The sequence below is a fragment of the Siphateles boraxobius genome, unplaced genomic scaffold, assembly GCF_051911475.1.
Source record: "Siphateles boraxobius isolate OS27281-9 unplaced genomic scaffold, OSU_SipBor_1 17, whole genome shotgun sequence".
NCBI lineage: Eukaryota > Metazoa > Chordata > Actinopteri > Cypriniformes > Leuciscidae > Siphateles > Siphateles boraxobius.
The window spans coordinates 1,418,949-1,441,791 of record NW_027508777.1 but is presented as its reverse complement, the minus strand read 5'-3'; the positions used below and the strand labels follow the sequence as shown (position 1 = coordinate 1,441,791).

At 37.8% G+C, this 22,843-nt stretch overlaps 1 protein-coding gene across 4 annotated transcripts in view; it reads left to right on the top strand.

Annotated features, from left to right (window-relative positions):
• timmdc1 (translocase of inner mitochondrial membrane domain containing 1) overlaps positions 1 to 22,843 on the top strand; it is a 168,382-nt gene that overhangs the window by 62,697 nt on the left and 82,842 nt on the right. For all 4 annotated transcript variants that reach the window (XM_077232267.1, XM_077232265.1, XM_077232266.1 and 1 more), the window contains exons 3-4: positions 20,544 to 20,709; positions 20,927 to 21,015. In XM_077232267.1, coding sequence (XP_077088382.1) covers positions 20,544 to 20,709; positions 20,927 to 21,015 — 255 coding nt within the window. The remainder of the gene's footprint in view (positions 1 to 20,543; positions 20,710 to 20,926; positions 21,016 to 22,843) is intronic.

The following is a 22,843-nucleotide window of genomic DNA, read 5'->3' as shown; positions in this document are numbered from 1 at the left end:
CCTTTCTTTAAAGTGAATTTCGTTTTGTATAAATTGTATCCTAATTTTAATTTTTTTTTTTTTTATCAACCAATAATAAATAAGAATCAAATATATCAGACAACATAATCATGACTTGATCATGCGCTGGCGCGCCGCGGTCACTTGCATTGAAATCTCATCATAAATTAACCGAAACTCAGTGTATGTCTCACAGACATGACAGATATCTAAATAAAGCTTGACATTTCATTAAACGAAACAATTCAAAACGAAAAGAAATAGGCCACTCGCTGATTATTTAATCCATGATGTGCATTTCTCTCTATGTGCGTTCATACGGAAATGGCGATCATCAAATTAAACGAAACTATTCCAAACGAAAAGAAATAGGCTAGCCTACACTCTGATTATGTAATCCATGATGTGCATTTCTCTCTATCGTTCACTATGGAGATGGCGATTCATCAATTTCTTTAAACTAAACAATTCAAAAGGAAAAGAAATATAGGCAGCATACTCTCTGATTAATCCAGGATGTGCATTTCTCTCTATAGGCGCGTTCACTGCGGAGATATCAATCGTCAATTTCTTTAAACGAAACAATTCAAAAGGAAAAGAAAAAGGCTAGCCTATACCTTCTGATTATGTAATCCATGATTTGCATTTCTCTCTATATATGCGCGTTCACTAGGTGATGGCGATCGTCAGCTTAATCTTTGCAGCACTGACAGAAAAGTTGTATTAATAAAAATCAATGGACGCGTGTCACCGGATTTACAAATGCACTTGTTGCTTGTTAATTTAATTTAAATGAATTAATAAAATGAATACAATTGTCATAATTAAAATAATTAAATATTATTAATTGTCCCATTTTTGCTCATTTATAAGTATTTATATCTACCACCCCCTCAGCATCTGGGTTAAACAATTATTTGGCGCCACCATATTATAACGGCCCACGTATTAAAAATAGTCGAGTCTAAATAGGGCTACGGCTCATATTACATTTAATGCCGTCAACAGGGATCAGACACAACGTGCACGGGTTTGCCTTGATTTTTTTTGTTGTGTTTTTTTGCCCGATCTGATATTCAGTTTCTGAACGGTGTAGACACAAGCCAACAGTTTGGTGACGCTGTCTGAGCCTTATGTCATAATTTTTAATTAGTCACGGTAATACCGTATACCCCGGTAAAATAGGGAGGAGGTTTGACGGTATCAAAATTTGGATACCGCCCAAGCCTAACACACACACACACACACACACAGTTCGATCGCGCCCGCGCATCTCTCTCTCTCTCTCACTCACTCACGCACACACACACACACACACAGTTCGATCGCGCCCGCACCTCTCTCTCTCACAAGCACACACACACACACACACAGTTCGATCGCGCCCGCGCCTCTCTCTCTCCCACACACACACACACACACACAGTTCGATTGCACCGGCGCCTCTCTCTCTCACACACAGACACACGCACACACACACACATAGTTCGATCGCGCCCGCGCCTCTCTCTTTCTCTCTCACACCACACACACACACACACACACATAAACACACACACATATATTGGAACGTGAGTAAAGTACAAAGCCTATAATAAAGAATAGTTTAGCATCCAAATACATCGCAAATGTTGAAACAGTTTGATTCTAATGAGAGATTTACGTGAGCCCAACACCACTTACTTTCACTTTCGCTTCACATTATTTCGGTTACTTCTTGTTTATAGTTTTTTAAAATTCTTGTTCTGTTCTGTATATCATTAAATTTAAAGGATTGCTTGTGTAATATTTTGAGTGTATCATCAAATCAGAATAATTCTCTTGGTTTAGTGATTCCCTAGTTATTTTTTAATTTATTTTTTCATTGTTCTAATCAGGTAAGGCAGGTAATATTCTCTGTGTCTGTATATATTTATATATATATATATATATATATATATATATATATTTATATATATATATATATATATATATATATATATATATATATATATATATATCATCTGAATTATAAATAACTTATTTCTGTATAAAATAAAAATTCTAGAATAATCCAGATCAACCAGAGCGCACTATTCCTACAACATCATCAGTGCTGAAGCGGAACTACCAGAGCCGATCGGCAGATAGCGAGCAGATGCAGCATATGTGTTGTATCGAGGCAGGGCCAGGCCAGGGGAATTCATTTACAGCTTTTTTATTAAGAATGGTCAAGACAGGCAGGGTGAACAATGGCAAACAGGGCAGAACAGAAATGGCAGAGACAAACCAGGTTGACAGGCAAAGGACAAAGACCTCCAGATAAATACTGGGCTTCTGGATTTACACTTTTAAGTGCTGCAAAACATATTGACCTAAAAATTACTGTAAATTTAAATGATCTCATATATGTGGCTATTGTGGTTCACAATCATAGGCCCTGTCCCCAAATGGCACACTTCATATGAATTTTCGGTCTTGTGTACTTATTTCATGTGTCCGTTAAATCCATGAGACCGTAGGCTGTCTCATTTTTGATTTTAGGTTTCAGAAGGTTTCTCACGCATACTGCGTGGTTGATATGTGCCCTCGATGTGCACTTTTGCAGAGCCCACACTGATGCAAGCTCTACAGCACACTTCTTTTCAACAGTCAAAGCGGGGGTTACGTATTTGCGCGTCGTGCACAATAACCCTAAAGGCACCGGGGTGACGGCTTGTTTATATATATATATATATATATATATATATATATATATATATAGCTGCGAGCAGCGATGAAGGGCCAAAACTGGCGGCACCGCATTGGGCCCGCAATCGCTGCTCGCAGCTATATTTGAATTTTGCGTCTGTTAAGAGGCACAAAGACACTCTTTATGTATATGCCCGTTAACTGCCGTTTTAGCTGAGTTAGAGCTCTGGGCATTAGCTGTAACAGCTCCGTTTTGCAATCACCAATCCGGTTCGTTTTTTTTTTCTATAAACAGTACTCACAAAGGTATAACGATCAAGATTAACTTAAAAATTGTAGTTAGTTCTCCTTTAAGTCGAGTCCGTATGTTTGTTTGGGCGGAAACTCATTTACACTAATTTTCATTTTAAAGTGAACTACTCATTTAAAGCTGCAGTCAGTAACTTTTTTATGCTCAAAATTTAAACCTAGATGGCAGTAGTTTAAAATGAGATGCCAACGGGTGTGTGTAATCACATACCTTTCTCATCGCCTTTCTCACCATTCTGTCTTTGTAAATGTTTTCAATGCTCGGTAGTGTTATCTCAAGTAACTTGCTGGCAGAAGTAACTGTTTTCCTGAGTATCTTTTTCTGGGATTCAATGGCATTTCCGAACCAACAGTTAATACAGAAAGTAAAAACACTTTCAATAAAAGCAGTATAAAAAATTTGAAGCATTTTGTTATTGACATTAAAAACAAGCAGTTTCTTTAAGAATACATTCTTTGCTGTGTCTTAGTGTGCAAAAGATCAGTCCACGAGTCCCATTTAAGCTTGTTGTCCAGTACAATGCCAAGGTATTTATAGTTTGTGACAGCCTGAATAATCTCCCCATTGATAAAAGTGTCGGTGGGTTGCTGTGACTTTCTAAAATCTATGGACATTTCTTTGGTCTTATTGGTATTTAAAATTAAATGTAAATTATTGCACCATCTAAAAAGGAGTCTAAAACTGGCCCTTGATCCACCTCCCCGTCCTGTAACAGACTCACTAGAGCTGTGTCATCTGCATATTTAATAAAATGGCTGTTTTGAAAAGTGCTAGTGCATGAATTTGTGTATAAAATAAATAGCAAAGGAGATAGAACACATCTTTGTGGAGAGCCTATGGATTTTATCTATCTAGTAAGAAAGTCCATGATCCAATTAATAATACCTGAGTTAAGATAGAATTCACTGGCTAAAATGTCTGCAAGAATCTTGGGTTGCATGGTGTTAAAAGCAGATGATGAGTCTTTGGTTTCTCAAGATGGATATGCAAAAAATGCATTAATGTCAAAATTGCATCGTCCAACCCCCTGGAGGCTTGATAAGCGAATTGCAGGGGGTCCATAAGATGGTGGGTTTGTGATACAATGTACCTCTTTACCAGGCGCTCCAGGCACTTCATGACCAATGATGTCAACGCAATGGGTCGTACGTCATTGGACTCTGTAGGTCTAGGCAGTTTTGGGTACAATGGTCGATGTTTTCCACAAATCGGGGACTTTACAGAGATTAAGAGAAGAGTTAAAAATGTCAGTAAACAGTAAACACAGGGGCTAACTGTTCTGCACAGTGCTTGAGGATATTACCACAGATTTTATCAGGGCCAGGACTTTTCCGTGGATTACAGGAACTAAAAAGGTAGAAGACATCCAATTGTCTGATGTTTAATACAGATGCAGGGGGTGGGAGTGGGGCAGCAAGGTAGAATTCCCTTTGCCATTGTGGGCGACATTGGTCAGTGTCTTGATCCCCTGCCATGCCTCACGGGAGTTGCCTGACACCAGGGTTGCCTCGATCTTCTGTCTGTACCTGTAATTTATCCAGCTTTATTTGTCTTTTAATTTGTCTCTGTATATCCCTTTTGGCTGTATCATCCTGGATTCCATCATACTTTTTTCTTTTCAATTATAAGATGCTTTAATTTGTTGGAAATCCAGGGCTTATCGTTTGGAAAGACTTTAATCATTTTTATGGGTATAACTGTATCTACACAGAAATTGATGTATTCAGATATTGTTTCTACCTGTTCATTTATATCAGGGCATTTAAAAATGTCCCAGTTTTTTGTACAATCGAAACAACCCTGCAGAGCCATAATACTGTCATTATTCCATACTTTAACTGAGCGTTCTTGGGGCTTCTCCCTTTGCAAGAGCCTCTGACATGTAGGACGGAGATAAACCACATTGTGGTCAGATGCCCCTAGTGGTGGGAGCAATGATGAAGAGTAAGCGTCTTTGACAGATCCATAACATAGGTCTAAAAAATTATTTTTCCTGGAGGGACAATCCACGTACTGATAAAATGTGCGTAAGCACTTTTTCACAGGGCAATTATTAATATCTCCTAAAATAAACTTAGGGGCATCCGGAGACAGTAGATTGAGCTTATGGGAAAGATTAAAAATAATGTCTAGTGCCCTGTCGAAATTTGCCTTTGGGTGTATGTATACGACAGTAAAAAAATATCTAAAGGAACTCTCTGGGCAGATAAAAAGGCCGAAGGGAGACACACAACAGTTCAATATCAGGGGTACACAAACTCTCTCTTACCACCACTGTACGACACCATTCGTCCCGGATGAGTAGACAGACCCCGCCACCACAGGTCTTCCTTGTGATTGTAGGGTCCCGGTCAGTCCTAAACACAGAGAAACTGGGGGATCCCACCTCGCTGGATGTGATGATGTTGTCCAACCATGTCTCTGTGATAGCCATGACACAGTAGTAGGCAGGTTAAGCCCAAAAAATAGGCCTTTGACTTCAAGTCATGACGCAAAGGTCTCCTTTGGTATGGAAATACCTTAGGGTCATACAAATCAATTTATCCTAAGACACAAGTGAGATCACACTTTGTATCAGAAATAAAGATGTTTTTTTCAATAATGGCCGCCAATGCGCCAAAAATACTCTAGAGCCCATATCTTTGCTTCTGTTATCGCTATAATGACAAATTTGGTGTCAAAGTGTACATTTTTGGGGTCAAGGAATCCAATAAAATTGGTTTCAAGTTTAAAAAAAAAATAATTTTCCCCATACCATGACAATTGGGGGTAAATATGCACATTTCACATAAAAATTGTCATCAGAGTGACTTTACTTATCTTTTCGTTCAAAAACATTAATTTTGTATTTAAGCAGTGCAGCTACTTCTGTACATTACATTTGTCCTAAGTAGCAAGAGATTTCGACCAGTCAGGAGTAGCCTATAGCATATCAGTTCCTGCAACAACACATCCCATCTGCACCAGGAGCTGTGACAGCTGTTGAAGGTCAGAGGTGACAGGTTAAAGGGTTCATATAATGCCATTTTCATACAAGTTAATTTGATTCTTTAGGGTCTAAATGAAAAGTTTGTAATATACCTTAATTACATTTTTTCGTTAGTATTGTAAGAAAACACTAATTTTACCTGGTCAAAAACAGCTCTGTTTTCAGCACGCCATTTCAGTGCATATGCCTTTAAATGATAATGAGCTTCGCTCACTCCAGACTCCGTCCCTCTGTTCTGCGGGCGTTCATGACAGCGTTATGACCACACCGCACGTGGAGTGTTTCCTTGACAACAGCGGGAGTCTCTGAGGAGGACACATCTGTGCAACCGTATCAGTTTGAACCGGAGTCTGAACAAGATGACGGCCCGGAGAAGTTCGACAATTAAGGCTCGAACATGCCGTTTCTGAATGGTTGGTTATTATATTGTCACTTTGATCTATCTTTGTGTACTGGCAGGGTAGAGTAACTTAGTGGGATGTACGAACGCTATGTGTTTACTGATGTAAGTTATACGTACTCAGTTTGTAATAACACAAAAACCATAACGCGTTGTTCATTATGAACGTGGGATTATGAATTATATTGAGAACGTCGTACATAGAAAACATGCCGTATGTACCCTGGGTGTAAAACTTAGCCGCATTCATCGTGAAGCGATTTGCAAAGATTAATATAAAGGTTAATAAAATTGTACACTTACTTTTTCTGGAGGTTCAGCAGGGAGACATGAATAGTTGGTAACGATTCTTTTTTCAGGAGCAGCTTCTTATCAAAATCAGCTTTATAAGTTACTTCCTTCGTTAATAAAGCAGTCTGGTGAGAAAAGATTTGCGAATCACGCAAACATGAAACAAGCATTGACGTTGCTCGGGGGGAATATTCCCTTTGAAAACAAAACTCAGCCACTGTGTCTTCAGCGGTTCGGATTTAGGAACATCAAAATTACTGCTGTGTTCGTTATTACACCCAAGAACAGAACACCACAATCGCTTAGACGCAATTCTGCTCCAGCGTATCAACAATGGCGGACTATGATGACTGACAGCTCGCTCAGGGCAGGGATCTGTTAAAACGCTGCTGTCAATCAACAATCGTGGGAGGGGCGTCGATTTAGTGACGTCACAAAATCGAACGGCTCAATTTGAGGCAGGGGAAAACATATATACGGACATTAAAACAAAAACACTGGATAGATTTTTATCATTATATGATGGTTGTGTACAGGCACTGCCAACACACATTTCAGTACAATCAACTTGAAAAAGTGCATGTACCTTTATATGACCCCTTTAACAAGTCTTAAAAAGTCTTAAATTAGATTTTTAAAATATAAGGCCATAAAAAGTCTTATAAAGTCTTATTTTTACTTTTGAAAGGTCTTAAATTTTAGATGACACTTCGACTTAGACATATCTAAATGTTTTCCAAATTAAAACTATCTAATTAGCCTAGTATTATTTTTTATTATTCTATCTTTGTGGATTTGCTTTTTCACGTGACAATTCGCATCACATTCGCGGCAGAATAACGTCTGTCTCCTACACGCGAGAGAGGAGAGAAGAAGAAAGTTGGCAAATGTCAGTTCAGTCGTAAGTTCATTCTTTATGTGCGTAGGGGTGTGCGATGTGTATTGTCTACCATGATATTGTAATCATTGTTTTAACGATGTACGAGGCACTGTGAGCTGACATCGCATTTGTCTTCCGTGCTTTCACTGCGTGATGTGTCAGTGCAGTTATAGGTAGGCCTATGTCCCCAAATTAGTTTTTGTCTTATATTTATATCATATTATGTTCTTATTTTAGAATATCACATCAGTAAGAGTGCTGTTTTCCCGTGCACAAGTGTGATATATTTATGTTATACAATAGTTAAATTAAAAATAAATTAACATTATGAGTTACTTTTTAGACACCATATTGTCAATATTGTTTGTTTTCCCTTTATTTCGCCGACTAGAATTTCAAAATGAAACCGTAGCAGAGTCTCAATGCAACAGAAAGCGATGATTTCTTGACTGAAATCCACGTTTTGAACGAGTCATTTTAACGATTCAATGAGCAATCACTTGTTTTTTTCCCGAATGAATCAGCCGTTTGAACAAATCGGTTGAATGAATGAATGACTCCCTCAACTCGCTTACGGTATTAAGACTGTGACTTGCTGCCACCTACTGGCGGTTTTACTTTCATATTTAAAGTACCCTCTAATTAAAACGTTAAAATTAGAAATAATTTCATATTTAAATATTGAATAATCTCATAGCTTTATTTATGCAATTGTAAATGGAGTGTAAATATTAATGCCACTTCTGATGCCGCTTCTGTGTCACCTGTGCACTGCAAAGATGGATTTTGATTGAATGATTTAATTTGACTGGTAACGGCGGTACTGTATAGCCTAATTATTGTGTAATTAAGTATTATTGTATAAATAAGTATAATTACTGTATAATTTAATTTGAATAATTTGAATGTTAGTATTTGACATAAAAGGTGATGCATAACTCTAAATAAGTTTAGAAAAAATGTCCATATATAGGTGAAAATGCCCCAGGAAATCAATTTAAGGTAGCAAATTTTGCACATTAATTAATCGTTTCTGTCACTACTGTGAACTGACCACTGCATAGAATATGAAAAATAGGAATATCTTTGTGAGTCTGCTGTCAACAGGCCTAAACCAGCCATTGCACCAGCACAAAAACACAATCAGTAAAATATCATCTAATTATTGTCAACAAAACGTTTAAAATATCGAGATATATTTTTGTCAATATTGCACACCCCTAATGTACGGTATTAATTTTGATTTCTTCAGGTCTTAAAAAGGTCTTAAAAAGCCTTAAATTGGACTTTAAAAAGTGTCCAGGAACCCTGATAAATGATCAAATGAAAGAATATCTACATAGTCATAATATTTTGAACTAATTTTAGTCAGGATTTAGAGCGGGCCATAGTACGATAACAGCTACCACATTAGTTGCTAATGATTTAATCACTGCTCTTGATAAGAGACAACTTTGTGCGGCCTTATTTGTTGATTTGACAAAAGCGTTTGACTTAGTGGATCATGTCTTACTGTTACAGAGGCTTAAAAGTGTAGGCCTCGATAATTCGGCTGTGAGTTGGTTTAAAAATTATTTATTGGATAGAACTCAATGTGTTGCTGTAGATAATTACACCTCATCCATGGTTTACATATTGAGGGTTTACATATAGAAAGAGTACCAACTTATAAATATCTAGGAATATGGTTCGATGAGAAGTTAGCCTTTGATGTTCACATTAATTACTTGGTAAACCAAGACTGGGTTTTCTTTTTCGGGAAAAAAAATGTTTTTCATTTACAGCTAGAAAGAGAATAATACAGAGTACTATTTTACCTATTTTAGACTATGGTGATGTTGTGTACATGCATGCTTCTACATATCTATTGAAAAGGCTGGATGGTGTTTATCATGCTGCACTGCGTTTTATAACAAATTCTTGTTCACATACTCATCATTGTTTGCTGTACAACTATTTGGGTTGGTCCTCTTTATATCAAAGAAGGAAATCCCATATGTTCGTATTTATTGTAAAGATATTGATGGGTATGCTTCCAAATTACATTACTAGTCTTCTATGTTTAAGTAGAAAGAACTATAGCACTAGATCATCTAATGGGATTAAATTAGTAGTACCTAGGGTACATTCAGAACATGGAAAACCATCTTTCTCTTACTATGCTCCATGGCTGTGGAATGAATTTCAAGCTACTGTCCCTCTAGAAACAATTCCTCCTCTGAATGTATTTAAAAATTTACTGCAGTCTACAATGATTGAATCATGTTGTTTTGTTACTTGATTTATGATGAATGTTGAGCAGTGGCGCCACCAGGGGGTGGCCAGGGGTGGCCGTGGCCACCCCTGGCCGACTCCTGGCCACCCCACGGGCCACCCCAATGGCCAGTATAAATTTTAGTAGCATCAGTTATGCATTTCATAAATAAGTCAAAAATATTCTTTAGTAAAAGAAGACGGGAAATTATGTGTCGTGACGTGCTTTTTAAGTGCCAAATGGTTACAGTATACTGTTACAGCAGCTTTTTGATGTGTCTTTGCCACGTTTTGACAAGCAGGGATGCAAACAGCGCGCTTTTTGGCACCTCCCGCTTTTTTCACGTCAGTTTGGGTGACAAAGTCATCTGAAGTCATTCCATAGCTTAATGTGAGGGACAGAAGTCTATTTACATCATTAAAGTATACGGAAACTCGTTTTCCCTCCTCTACGGCTGTCAATCATTCTCCATAATTATTCAAACAGCGCGCGCGCCTCTTGGATGCACGGTAAAACTCTCTCCAATATGATATATTCACATTATAATGCATGATCTGTAGATAAAAGGCTGTAGATCTGCATAATAAAATTACTTTATTTTGTTGGAGTTTGTTGCTGTTTTTAAACGACTCATTACCGTGTGCTTGCTAGATCACACACATCACAAGGACTATGAATCGGCAACAAACACACAATAACTGGAATTTAAAACTGTGAAACAAAGGAACAAATCGCACTAGGATTTGTGCGCTCGACATTTCTTCACTTTATGGCGTGAACTTTTAAATGCGCACTTATGCAGCGCAGCGCTGCACACTGTGACTCCATGTTGCTTTGAGCACATCATTCTGCACCCGCGAATCCCGTGATGCGCATACAAGCTGTGTGCACTCTGTTTCTCATGTTATCATGGGTTTGCGCACTGAAATATTATTAAAAGCCAATATATTTTGTTATACCTAGCCTGCTCAATACATTTAAAATAAGCATAATTTAATTGTATATTATTTCTTTGTAGTGTAGGCTATAGCCTATATGCACTTCTGAATTCTTGACATTAATATATAAATATAAAATTGTGAAATGTATGATTGCCTGATTGAATTTTATAAGAGAACTAACAGTAATTTGTTTTTATTAACATATTTAGATTTTTCAAGAATTACTTTTTGCTGCTTATTTATACACTCATTAAGTTTATTAAAAATTCATAATACATTTATGTAATATTTAAAGGTGTTAACTGTAATCTTACATTGCAAAATAATAACTTAAAAAGGATTAAATTCATCACAATTATGTAAGTATCTGGAAATTTGCCGCGGGCGAGGGCCCTTATATACATCATATCTATATAATATATCATTATATATAATATAATATATATTAGTAGGGCCCTACTAATATCATTAGTAACATTAAATATAACACAATAAACCAAAGTATATCAGTTGGAGTTTCCATAAGTCTTTCTGATAGTTTTCTACTGGCCGGTTTACTACAACAGTAGAATAAAATTCTGAAATTATGGTTTATAGTTTTGGTGTGCCACCCCAAGATTTTAAGTGGCCCCATCTGGCCACCCCTATGAAAAATTTCTGGAGGCGCCACTGATGTTGAGCTCTGACTTTCTGGAATGTTTTATATGTGTTGTGTGTTTGTGTGTGATTTGTAGTGTGGCCATCTTGGCCAGGACTCCCTGGCGGAAGATATTTCTTTTAATCTCAATGGGACCTTCCTGGAAAAATAAAGGAAATATATTCCCTCTAGCGCCACCACCTGTCCGAAATTTCACTTTTATTATGCTCATAAATTTTGAAACGTATGGCCTATCAACAAAAGTATTGTTTCCTCTGATTTGGGATCGCATGACGATTCGATTGCACCCTATGACTTCATTATCTGTTATAAAAATATGGCAGCCATTTTGAATTGTTCAAAAAACCTACTTTTTCGAACTCGTCCTAGACGGTTTGTCCGATTTTCACCAAAATCGCACCAGATCATCTTCAGGCAGTGGGGACAAAAAGTTATGGAATTCAAGTTGATTCTTCAAACCGTTTTTGATAAACGCACTGAAAGATATCTACGTAGCGCTTGCGAAAACAGACGTAACGCTGTATCTCCGCAACACTTTATCATATTAAGACTAAACTTGGTACATGTCATCACAAGCATGACCTGAGGCTACATGCTGCGTTTTGGCGCAGCGCCACCTACTGGTCCGGAGATACAGAAAATGGCTATTTTTGCTTATAACTTCTGAACGGTTTGTCCAAAAATAAAAGTGGTCTCGTTAGATTCAGGGCATCATTTCGAGTCGAGCAATATCCAATTTTCCCAGATCGGCCATTTTGGCTGTCGGCCATTTTGGCTGTCGGCCATTTTGAATTATGTGCTAAAATGCTGTATATTCTGAACAGATGAACGAATTGTTACGAAACTCTGTATGGGTCATCAGTACGATGCCCTGAAGGATCATGAGAAGTTTCGAAACAGCGCCACCTAGTGGTAAAATTTATTTTTCAAATGCTTATAACTCTGGGTGTGGTTGACTTATTTTCACAGGAGTCATCTCGTTAGGTTCCTGAATCCTTGCCGAGTCCACAGATACCAAATATGCTAGGTTTTGCCTTACGGTTTGTGTAGTGTTGTGATTTAGCGCTCAAAAAACATTTGCTGATATCTTTGAAACCGTTCGAAACGAAACCACCGGCAGAAGTTTGGAAGCATAGCCTGTTAACCACCAGTCAGTGCCTAAATGCCAAAATATTGATAGTAAGGGGTAGTAAAATTCAATCAAAGTCATGTGCCAGTCATTTTTGAGGTGTTTTTTCATATAAATGTCTATAACTCCGAAGCGAATTGAGATATTTTCACCAAATTTGGCACACACATGTATGGGCTCATTCCGAAGACACAGGAAAAAAATTGTGAGATTTTGCCTCTTGGTGGCACTATAATAGAACAAAACATGAAATTTCCATTGACTTCAATACAGTTTTGTGATGTAAAATGCTATACTTAACAAATGCATTGCTGTAACATTATGAAACTCAGAATTTGCAACCAGCACCATCTCCTGAAGGTACTCAAAAGATTATGAGAAAGCGCCACCTTTTGGTCAAAAGTTATAATTAAATATACAAAAATGCTAATAACTTTTGAATGAATTTGCCTATTATAATGACTTTGGTCTTTATTGATTCCTTGCGTTATGCTGAAAACAAAGATACCAATTTTGCCAAAGTCAGCCAAACTTCCTGTCCGCCATCTTGATTTTCATTAAATACCTACTTTTTCGAACTCCTCCTAGACCGTTTGTCCGATTTTCACCAAAAGTTATGGATTTTGTGTTGATAGACGAAACCGTTTTCGTATACCGCAGCATCAAAGTTGAGGCATGCTGCCAAAATGACTATTCAGACTTTATCTCTGCAATGCCTTGACATTTTGAAACCAAACTTTGTATGTGTCATTGTCACCTCACTCTGACCACATCACATCGATTTCGTAACTGCGCCACCTATTTGTTGAAAGTGATAAACCATTAAATCATCTTATAAGTTACTTTATATATGATTTTTCAGCCATTTTCCCAAAATTCTCTTAAAATGTCTTTAATTGCTCCTTGCTGCAGTTGGTCTGCCACTCCCACCCATGATGGCATCTGTTGCCGCTTCTTGCGCTTGGCCCCGGTAATGGCTGCTTGCAGCTATATCTATTCTTCCGTTTCTTCTTCTTCTTCCGACTGGGCGTCTATTGCAGCCCATAGAACCGTTTGCGGTAAAGTTTTTTTGGTTTGACATTCTGATAGAGGACAGTCCCAACATTAAATACACCAATTTTGGTGTCTGTAACTCATTCCCTCTAGCGCCACCACCTGTCCAAAATTTCACTTTTATTATGCTAATAACTTTTGAACCATAAGGCCTATCAGCAAAATATGGCCGCCATTTTGAATTGTTCAAAAAACCTACTTTTTCGATCTTGTCCTAGATGGTTTGTCCTAGACGGTTTCCTTCTGGGGACCCCCTTTATATGGGGGGGAGTGTGACGGCCTCTATACTTGTTTGTGCTATGTCTGTGTTTCAGTGGGGCGGGGCTGCAATTCTGAGAGCTGTTGGAGGACACCTGTAGTGGGAGTTTCTCTTCCTGATAAAAGCTTCCTGCTCTCTGCCTTTAGGAGGAACGAGCGAGGGGTTCACCCTCTGGCGTGACTGTTCCCTTTCCGTGTTTTGTTTTGTTGCTGGCATTTTGTGTTTAATTCTGGTTTTGTTTGGTAAATAAATTGGTTATCTTTTGAATAAAGTTTTTGCGTCCCGCTTCTTTGTCACAACCTCTGAGCCGGGCTGTGACAATATATATATATATATATATATATATATATATATATATATATATATATATATATATATGTGTGTGTATATATATATATATATATATATATATATATGTGTGTGTGTATGTATTCATCACATCCTAAAGTATTTTATATTCATTCACTGGCTCATCTTAATTTTGTTTATTATATATAAGTTGGACCTCATTATCTCTTTACCCAAAATTACCGTTATGCATTATCTTATATCCTATGTTTTGTAAATACTGTAAATGCCCGACAGTCATGCCAATAAAGCTTATTTTTAGCGCACGGGAATTTCATTTCATATTTCATTTTATTTAGGTTTAAAGACACAGTACGTAATTTTTCGCCGCTAGAGGTCACTCATTCAAAACAAAGGTGTAGCTCGATGACGCCGGGATTTTTGCTCGAGAGCAGTAGAGCTTTTATTATGCCGCAGACGACCTCTTCCGCTTCTTCCGGTCATATTTGTTGGGTAACAGTTTAGATTGATTTGAGTGTGTTGACAGTTATGTTATAATGCTACTTTGTGCATTCGCTACTATGCGGCTACTATGTTACACTCTGCAGTAAGCTAGATCGATATTAGGTATGGTAAAACATGATTAAACAATATGACTAACTATATTTAGATAATAATCAGTTTTCTATCCATAAATTTAACAGTTGCTCACTTGTCGAATAAAACACATAATATATTAAAGCGTCTTTGGTGTTTACATGGTTTCTACAGAATAAAACCGAAAATCGAGGGCATGATGTCATTGATAGGCGACGCATGGACACGGTCTGTGTCCTGGTTAAAATTGCTTATATCTCTGGATTTAAACATTCTTGGATACATTTGGGATAGGTGGCGCTGTTTCAAAACTTCTCAGGCTCCTTCAAGGCATCGTACTGATTACCCATACCGAGTTTCGTAACAATTCGTTCATGCGTTCAGAAAATACAGCATTTTAGCACATAATTCAAAATGGCTGACAGCCAACATGGCCGATCTGGGAAAATTGGATATCAGTCGACTCGACATGACGCCCTGAATCTAACGAGACAAATTTTATGATGTTTGGACAAACCGTTCAGAAGTTATAAGCAAAAATCTGTAGTGCCGAAACGCAGCATGTAGCCTCATGCTTGTGATGACATGTACCAAGTTTGGTCTTAATACGATAAAGCGTTGCGGAGATACAGCCTTACGTCTGTTTTCACAAGCGCTACGTAAAAATTTTCATGCGTTTATCGAGAACGGTTTGGGGAATCAACTTGAATTCCATAACTTTTTGTCCCCACTGCCTGAAGATGATCTGGTGCGATTTTGGTGAAAATCAGACAAACCGTCTAGGACGAGTTCGAAAAAGTACTTTTTTTGAACAATTAAAAATGGCGGCCATATTTTTATGTGCAATCGAATCGTCATGAGCTATGGAATCAGAGGAAAAAATAATTTTGTTGATAGGCCTTACGGTTCAAAAGTTATTAGCATAATAAAAATGAAATTTTGGAGAGGTGGTGGCGCTAGAGGCAATGAGTTAGAGACACCAAAATTGGTGCATTTAATGTTGGGACTGTCCTCTATCAGAATGTCAAACCAAAACAACTTTCCCGCAAACGGTACTATGGGCTGCCATAGACGCCCAGTCGGAAGAATAATAAGAAGAAGAACCAGAACAGAAACAATAGTGCTTGGACAGAAACAATAGAAACTTTGGTGCTTGGCCCCTAAAAAGAACCGGAACAATTACAATAGGTGCCCGCACCTTCGGTGCTTGGCCCCTAATAACATAACGTTTTACTGAATAATATAGTAAACACCATTTCTTAAAGGGGTCATATAATGGTACATGCACTTTTTCAAGTTGATGTTTTTGTTTTAATCTCCTTATATGTTTTCCCCTGCCTCAAATTGAGCCGTTCGATTTTGTGACGTCACTAAATCGGACGCCCCTCCCACGATTGTTGATTGACAGCAGCCTTTCAACAGATCCCTGCCCTGAGCGAGCTGTCAGTCATCATAGTCCGTCATTGTTGATACGCTGGAGCAGAATGGCGTCTAAGCGATTGTGGTGTTCTGTTCTTGGGTGTAATAACGAACACACCAGTAATTTTGATGTTCCTAAATCCGAACTGCTGAAGACACAGTGGCTGAGTTTTGTTTTCGAAGGGAATATTCCCCACGAGCAACGTCAATGCTTTCATGTTTGCACGATTCGCAAATCTTTTCTCACCAGACTGCTTTATTTAATGAAGGAAGTAACTTATAAAGCTGATTTTGATAAGAAGCTGCTCCTGAAAAAAGAATTGTTACCAAGTATTAATGTCTCCCTGCTGAACCTCCAGAAAAAGTAAGTGTAAAATTGTATTAACCTTTATATTAATCTTTGCAAATCGCTTCACGATGAATGCGGCTAAGGTTTACACTCAGGGTACATACAGAATGTTTTCTATGTACGACGATCTCAATATAATTCATAATCCAACGCGTTATGGTTATTGTGTTATTACAAACTGAGTACGTGTAACTTACATCAGTAAACACATAGCGTCCGTACATCTTACTAAGTTACTCTACCCTGCCAGTACACAAAGATAGATCAAAGTGACAATATAATAACCAACCATTCAGAAACGTCATGTTCGAGCCTTAATTGTCGAACTTCTTCGGACCGTCATCTTGTTCCGACTCCGGTTCAAACTGATACGGTTGCACAGATGTGTCCTCCTCAGAGACTCCCGCTGCCATTTTTTTCCTATACCCTCAACTGTTGTCAAGGAAACACTCCACGTGCGGTGTGGTCATAACGCTGTTATGAACGTCCGCAGAACAGGGGGGCGGAGTGAGCGAAGCTTATTATCATTTAAAGGTATATGCACTGAAATGGCGTGCTGAAAACAGAGCTGTTTTTGACCAGGTAAAATTTGTGTTTTCTTACAATACTAACGAAAATTTTTAATTAAAGTATATTACAAACTTTTCATTTAGACCCTAAAGAATCAAATTAACTTGTATGGAAATGGCATTATATGACCCCTTTAATTTATCTTTGTAAAGAAGCCTCATTGCTTAACTGGCTACTCTCTGCTGTCTCAGAGGACGATGTCTTTTCCTGTCGGCCACCGTAACTTCTTTTTGCATTCGCAACCTCACCACTAGATGGCGCTAAAAATCACACACTGCACCTTTAAAAGGCTGTGAGATGGGATGGATACATATATTTATATTATTTCATGTTCTTACATATTCTTATATCATTTATTGATAAACTTCATTTAAATGGTGTCTATAGGCAACATTGTGCACAATATAATAGGCTATAATATATTAATATAATAATTTCTTAATTCCGCCCTTATTTTTTCATTCTTAATTAAAAATAAATATTATTATCGGCCTATCCATTTCTGACAATTTCAGGTTGCTATGGTCACGCAGGTTGTTTATTAATATAACTCATGGCAATGAGAAATAGATTTAGTTCCCTCAACATATGAAGCCGTGGCCACGATAAAAATATGTCATTCTCTCAACATAGAATCTCAAGGCCACTACTTTACATTGCGTAGCCACAACATAAGGATGATGTAATCTTAAAAAAATGTGTGGCCATGACTTATCACGTTTCCACAACAAAGATAAGTGAACCGAACATGTCTCCTCCTGGGGCCCGTTCTTTGTACGTCGCTAACTCAGTTAGCAGGATTTGATTGTTGGCGATTTGGCATGATCTTGGATTGTTTGGTTCTTCGACGCTCATCCTGGACTTGCTGTCATAGCAACAGGTCCGTAAGCTTGAACCTGCTCGCGAGCAGGCTTATTTCAGGTTAACAGGATTAGATCGCGGCTTTATGAGCGGAGGTGACACGGGAAGTCTTTTAGCACAGCGCTAAAGTGTACTTTTTGATAGATATAATTTTTCTCATGACCCGTGAGGATGTCGTTTACATCATTAATTTGTTGGAAACGCATAAATGTTCGACTCGTCGGAGTCGGGCTTTAATCACAGTGCAGGCAAGTTACTATTGCGATCCTTGATATTCCAGATTAGTAATATTATATCAAATTTTAAAAAGGCAGTTTACAGACTAAAATCTCTTAGATGGTGTGTGATATGCACTTATGCTTATCCTAACAGAACTGAATTTTTCCATTATACAGGTGATTACAACAGGATCCTGCTTGAAGACAGGTGTTTTATGACCCCATTCCCTGACCAGCAATGCCTCTCTAGCCAGGACAAGGGCACACAATGAAGTGAACTTTAGCCAACTAAAGTGTCTGTGACCTTGCATGTGCCATTTTACACAACATTGCACCATCAGAAAAAATATAAAACATTTAATTAATGTTTAATAAAAGACAAGACAAATATGCTGAGTTCTTTGAGGTTTATTTTAAATGTTCTTTGTAAAGAGAAGTGATAGTCATCTTTTGCCTGCAATGAGATATTATGCAAAGTCAGCAATAGTACTCTGTGTGAAATAATATATCACTTCCTATGAAGCAACTCTATCTCTAGTGCCAGTTTTTTTTTTCTTTAAGTTGTCAAGTATTTTCAAAATACTCTATTTTCTAGGGGTGGGGGTAAACCTGTCAACACATGGCTTATGCATCAAAAATTAAAAGGAAAAGTACAACACTGCCCACCTCTGCATCACTGCTTTGTGCAGACTCTTCTGTAGATGTGGACTACTGCAACTCATATTGAATCATACTGAGAGGTGTTCTTCACTGTCTGTGCATTGGGGAAAAAAATGGGCATTACAAAGTGTTGTACTTTCTTCCCTTTTGATGTAACGTTAGAAAAAGTCTTCCTGCACATGCTTCAGCCACCACTTGCTTGGGAACAGGTAAAAGTGTTGGTGTATTGTTTAAGACTGCACAAAAGAGGAAAACACATTACAATGAAGTACACTGGGGGGAAATGTGATCAATAACTCATGGCAACATATTTTTTTACATTAGCTACATGTAGTTTCACACATGTAGACTTTCACAAGTCAAAGCAATTCATTACTACTCAAGGTTTAACAGTTGATATGACTGGACAGCCATTTGGATTATAGGCCTACTTAATTTAATGCAGCAACAAATTATTGTACAGTGTACTAGGATCATTTAAAGTTGATTTCCCAGCAGTGAAGGTGTTGCTGCTTCTGGCCTCTGGCTGTGGGTCTGAGGAAGAGCTGAACCTAGGGATGCCCTCCACAGTGGGTCGGTTCACATTCAACCCAAGAACCAGCTCTTCTGCCTGGGTATAATGTGGGGGTGCAGGGCCACCACCTGTTTGTTTTTCTTTTCTTTTTTTTCTCAGCCTTTTTCTTGGTTGCTTTTATAAACAGGCAAACATTTATTAACAGTGCCTTTTTTAAAAGAGATTAGTAGAAGTAGTACAAATTACCATTATGTAGAATATTCTTGTACTTCACTTTTACTTGTTCCCATGTTCTAGTAGTGGGTGGTGACTCTGACATTACAATGAACAAAGTTATTATTTAGAAAATATTAAAATATATACTATAATAAGTGATAAAAAACATCTAACATGGCCACTACAAACTTAATTTGTCTGCTACTTTTTGCCAGCCCGCTCTGCTGGCTTTTGCACACTTTGAGGTGTTCCCTGGCGTTTTAATTATGATTTCAAATTCTGCATATCCTTCAATCAATAACTCTTGCTCTGCTGCGGAGAAAAACTCATAGGTATATTGTATATCTATGAGAAAAACTGAGCGCGCTCTTTGGCCACGGTGAGCAGCCAATAGCAGCGTTGCTGATCAATGTTTCTACTATTGATACATATCCCCTTTTAAACCAACGCATGAATGAGTAATTATCTCAGATAACTCATTCCAGCGATACTAATCATAAACAACAGGTGTGTTAGAAGAACCCAATTAGCCGGATCATGATTAGCACGATGATATTATCTTGGATGTCTCATTTGATCTCGGATGTTTTAAGCAATGTATGAAGAACGGGCCCCTGGTCACCGTGCTAAAGTAATTTTCCATCCTTTAATTTGCTGCAGATCTTAGGTGAAAATTTTATGTTTTTTCCCTCCACAAAATAGTGGATTACTCAGTAAATCCATGGCATTTAATATTGTGGTTTTGATTTATTCATATCAAGTGTACACAACTATAGTGGTGGTATAGTTAAGGTGAGTGTGTTTGTGAATTACTGCGTTGTGATCACAAAATCTTCAGGAATGTTTCAAAATTGTGTCCAAAACAATGCACCTCATGTTTCAGGATGCCAAAACTGGGATTGTCTCCAGAAAACCAGAGACATCTGGTTACCATATTGTGCACAATATCAGAGACACTCTTATGGACTATATGTGGTGCATTTGCTTCTCTTTAATTATGTTCTGCTCTCCACACAGTGAAGGTGAGATGTACTCAGTGGAGTTAAGGAATATAGTAAAGTGTGGAATTGCTGCAGCCATAGTAGGCATGGTCTATGGAGGCCTACCAGGAGCCAGACATGCTCGTGAGAGATTTATTCAGCTCAGCCAGGCTGCAATGTACCAAAACAGAGTGGATGCAGTGGTAAGACACAAGATAGGCTGGAAATGTATTCATCTTTTTGTAGCGGAGTCATGTTTTGTTCATACAGATATCTGCTCTAATTTTCCATTGTTGTTTCAAGGCATGAATTGATTTGTTTTACATTTTATATAGCTGAATAGCACATTATTTTATGTGGTTAAAATATGCACATATTGATGTTCTATATACTTTTTTTTCTCCTTTTTTTTCTCACCAGCGCTCTGCACATAATGCAGCTATTCGTGGGTTTGTGAGCTTTGGCTCGAGGTGGAGCTGGAGGGTAGCAGCATTTGTGACCCTGTTTAAGTAAGTATAGATATATTGAGTTTTAATTTGTGAATCAGTTTAATTACACTTTTGAATTAACTTTTCTTAGTGTTAATGGTAATGTTTTTTGTTTGTTTATTATTTATGAGCACAAAAAAAGGAAAAGTTTTTATGTCAAATGTTTTTTTCCTCTCCTTCATATAATATTTAACTATAAATAAGACATTAATATGCGAGTTTAAACAGTTTAAGAAAAGTCTTCATTATCATTTCAAGAGGTCTTCATTTTGGCAACAGAAAAACAAGAATCGCAATATTGCTTAATGTCAAGTCAAGTCACCTTTATTTATATAGCTTTTTACAATACAGATTGTTTCAAAGCAGCTTTTCAGAGATAACAGGAAAATAATTTTGTAATATAATTGTTAAATATAAAATTAAATGTCCCTAACTAAGCAATCCAAAAGCCGATGGCGACAAAGCGAAAAAGGCAACAGTGCCAAGGAACCAAAACTCCATCAGGGGACATTGGGAGAGGGACAAAAAAAAACATTGGGAGAAACCAGGCTAGGGGGGCCAGTTCTCCTCTGGCCAACGAATGAACAGTGTATGATTATGATTCAGGCAGCATTACAGGTCAGAGGTCAGACTGGATCGGAAAATTATATTATGCAGTTCATCTGTTTGAAGACCAGAGTCATCACGCGGGTATGGAGACGAGTTTGTTGAGGATCAGTGCCGATGGCTGTCGTGTCGAATAAGGCCTTCATAAGGGAGAGTCTAGTTGACACAATCTCTGCTGACACTTCAGGAATTCGTTGTGGGCAAATCCACCATCTGATCTGGATACGGCCTGGGTCCGGCTGATTACAGTTAAACTCGGAATAAACAAAGACTAAAATTAGCGTAGATGCCATTCTTTTTATGATGCTGCGAGGACATCAGGTGTTATAGGAAGTGTTCCCGGTTCTGGCTGACCTAATTTATGCAGCCTAATAATCATTTAACTGATTTGAATAATAGGAATGTATAGTGTTCTATGTGTATGCCAGGTTGAAGAGATGTGTTTTTAAACTAGATTTAAACTGATAGAGTGTTTCTGCTTCCTGGACAATGTTAGGAAGATTGTTACAAAGTTTAAGTGCTAAATAGGCGTGAAGGAATATAGAGCTGAGTATCGTCAGCATAACAGTGAAAACTAATGCCATGCTTCCTAATGATATCTCCTAAGGGTTGCATCTACAGAGTGAACAGCAACAGTCCTAGTACTGAGCCTTGTGGTACTCAATACTAAACTTGTGATCGATAAGACATCTCTTCATTTACTGCTACAAATTGTTAACCGTCAGATAAGTATGATTTAAAGCATGCTAATGCAATTCCACTAATGCCAACATAATTTTCGAGTCTCTTTAAAAGAATGTTGTGGTCAATAGTATAAAATGCAGCACTAAGATCGAGTAGCACAAATAGAGAGATACAACCACGATTGGATGATAAGAGCAAATCATTTGTGACTCTGATGAGAGCTGTCTCAGTACTATGGTACGGTCTAAATCCTGACTGAAAATCCTCGCAGATACCATTTCTTTCTAGAAAGGAACATAGTTGTGAGGATACTGCCTTTTCTAGTATCTTTGACAGAAAAGGCAGATTCGAGATTGGCCTGTAATTGACTAATTCTGCAGGATCAAGTTGCGTTTTTTTATCAAGCAGTTTAATCATAGCCAGCTTAAAAGTTTTTGGTACGTATCCTAATGACAAAGATGAATTAATGATATTAAGAAGAGGATCTATGACTTCTGGAAGCATTTCTTTCAATAAATTAGTCGGTACAGGGTCTAGCTTAAATGTTGTCGATTTAGAT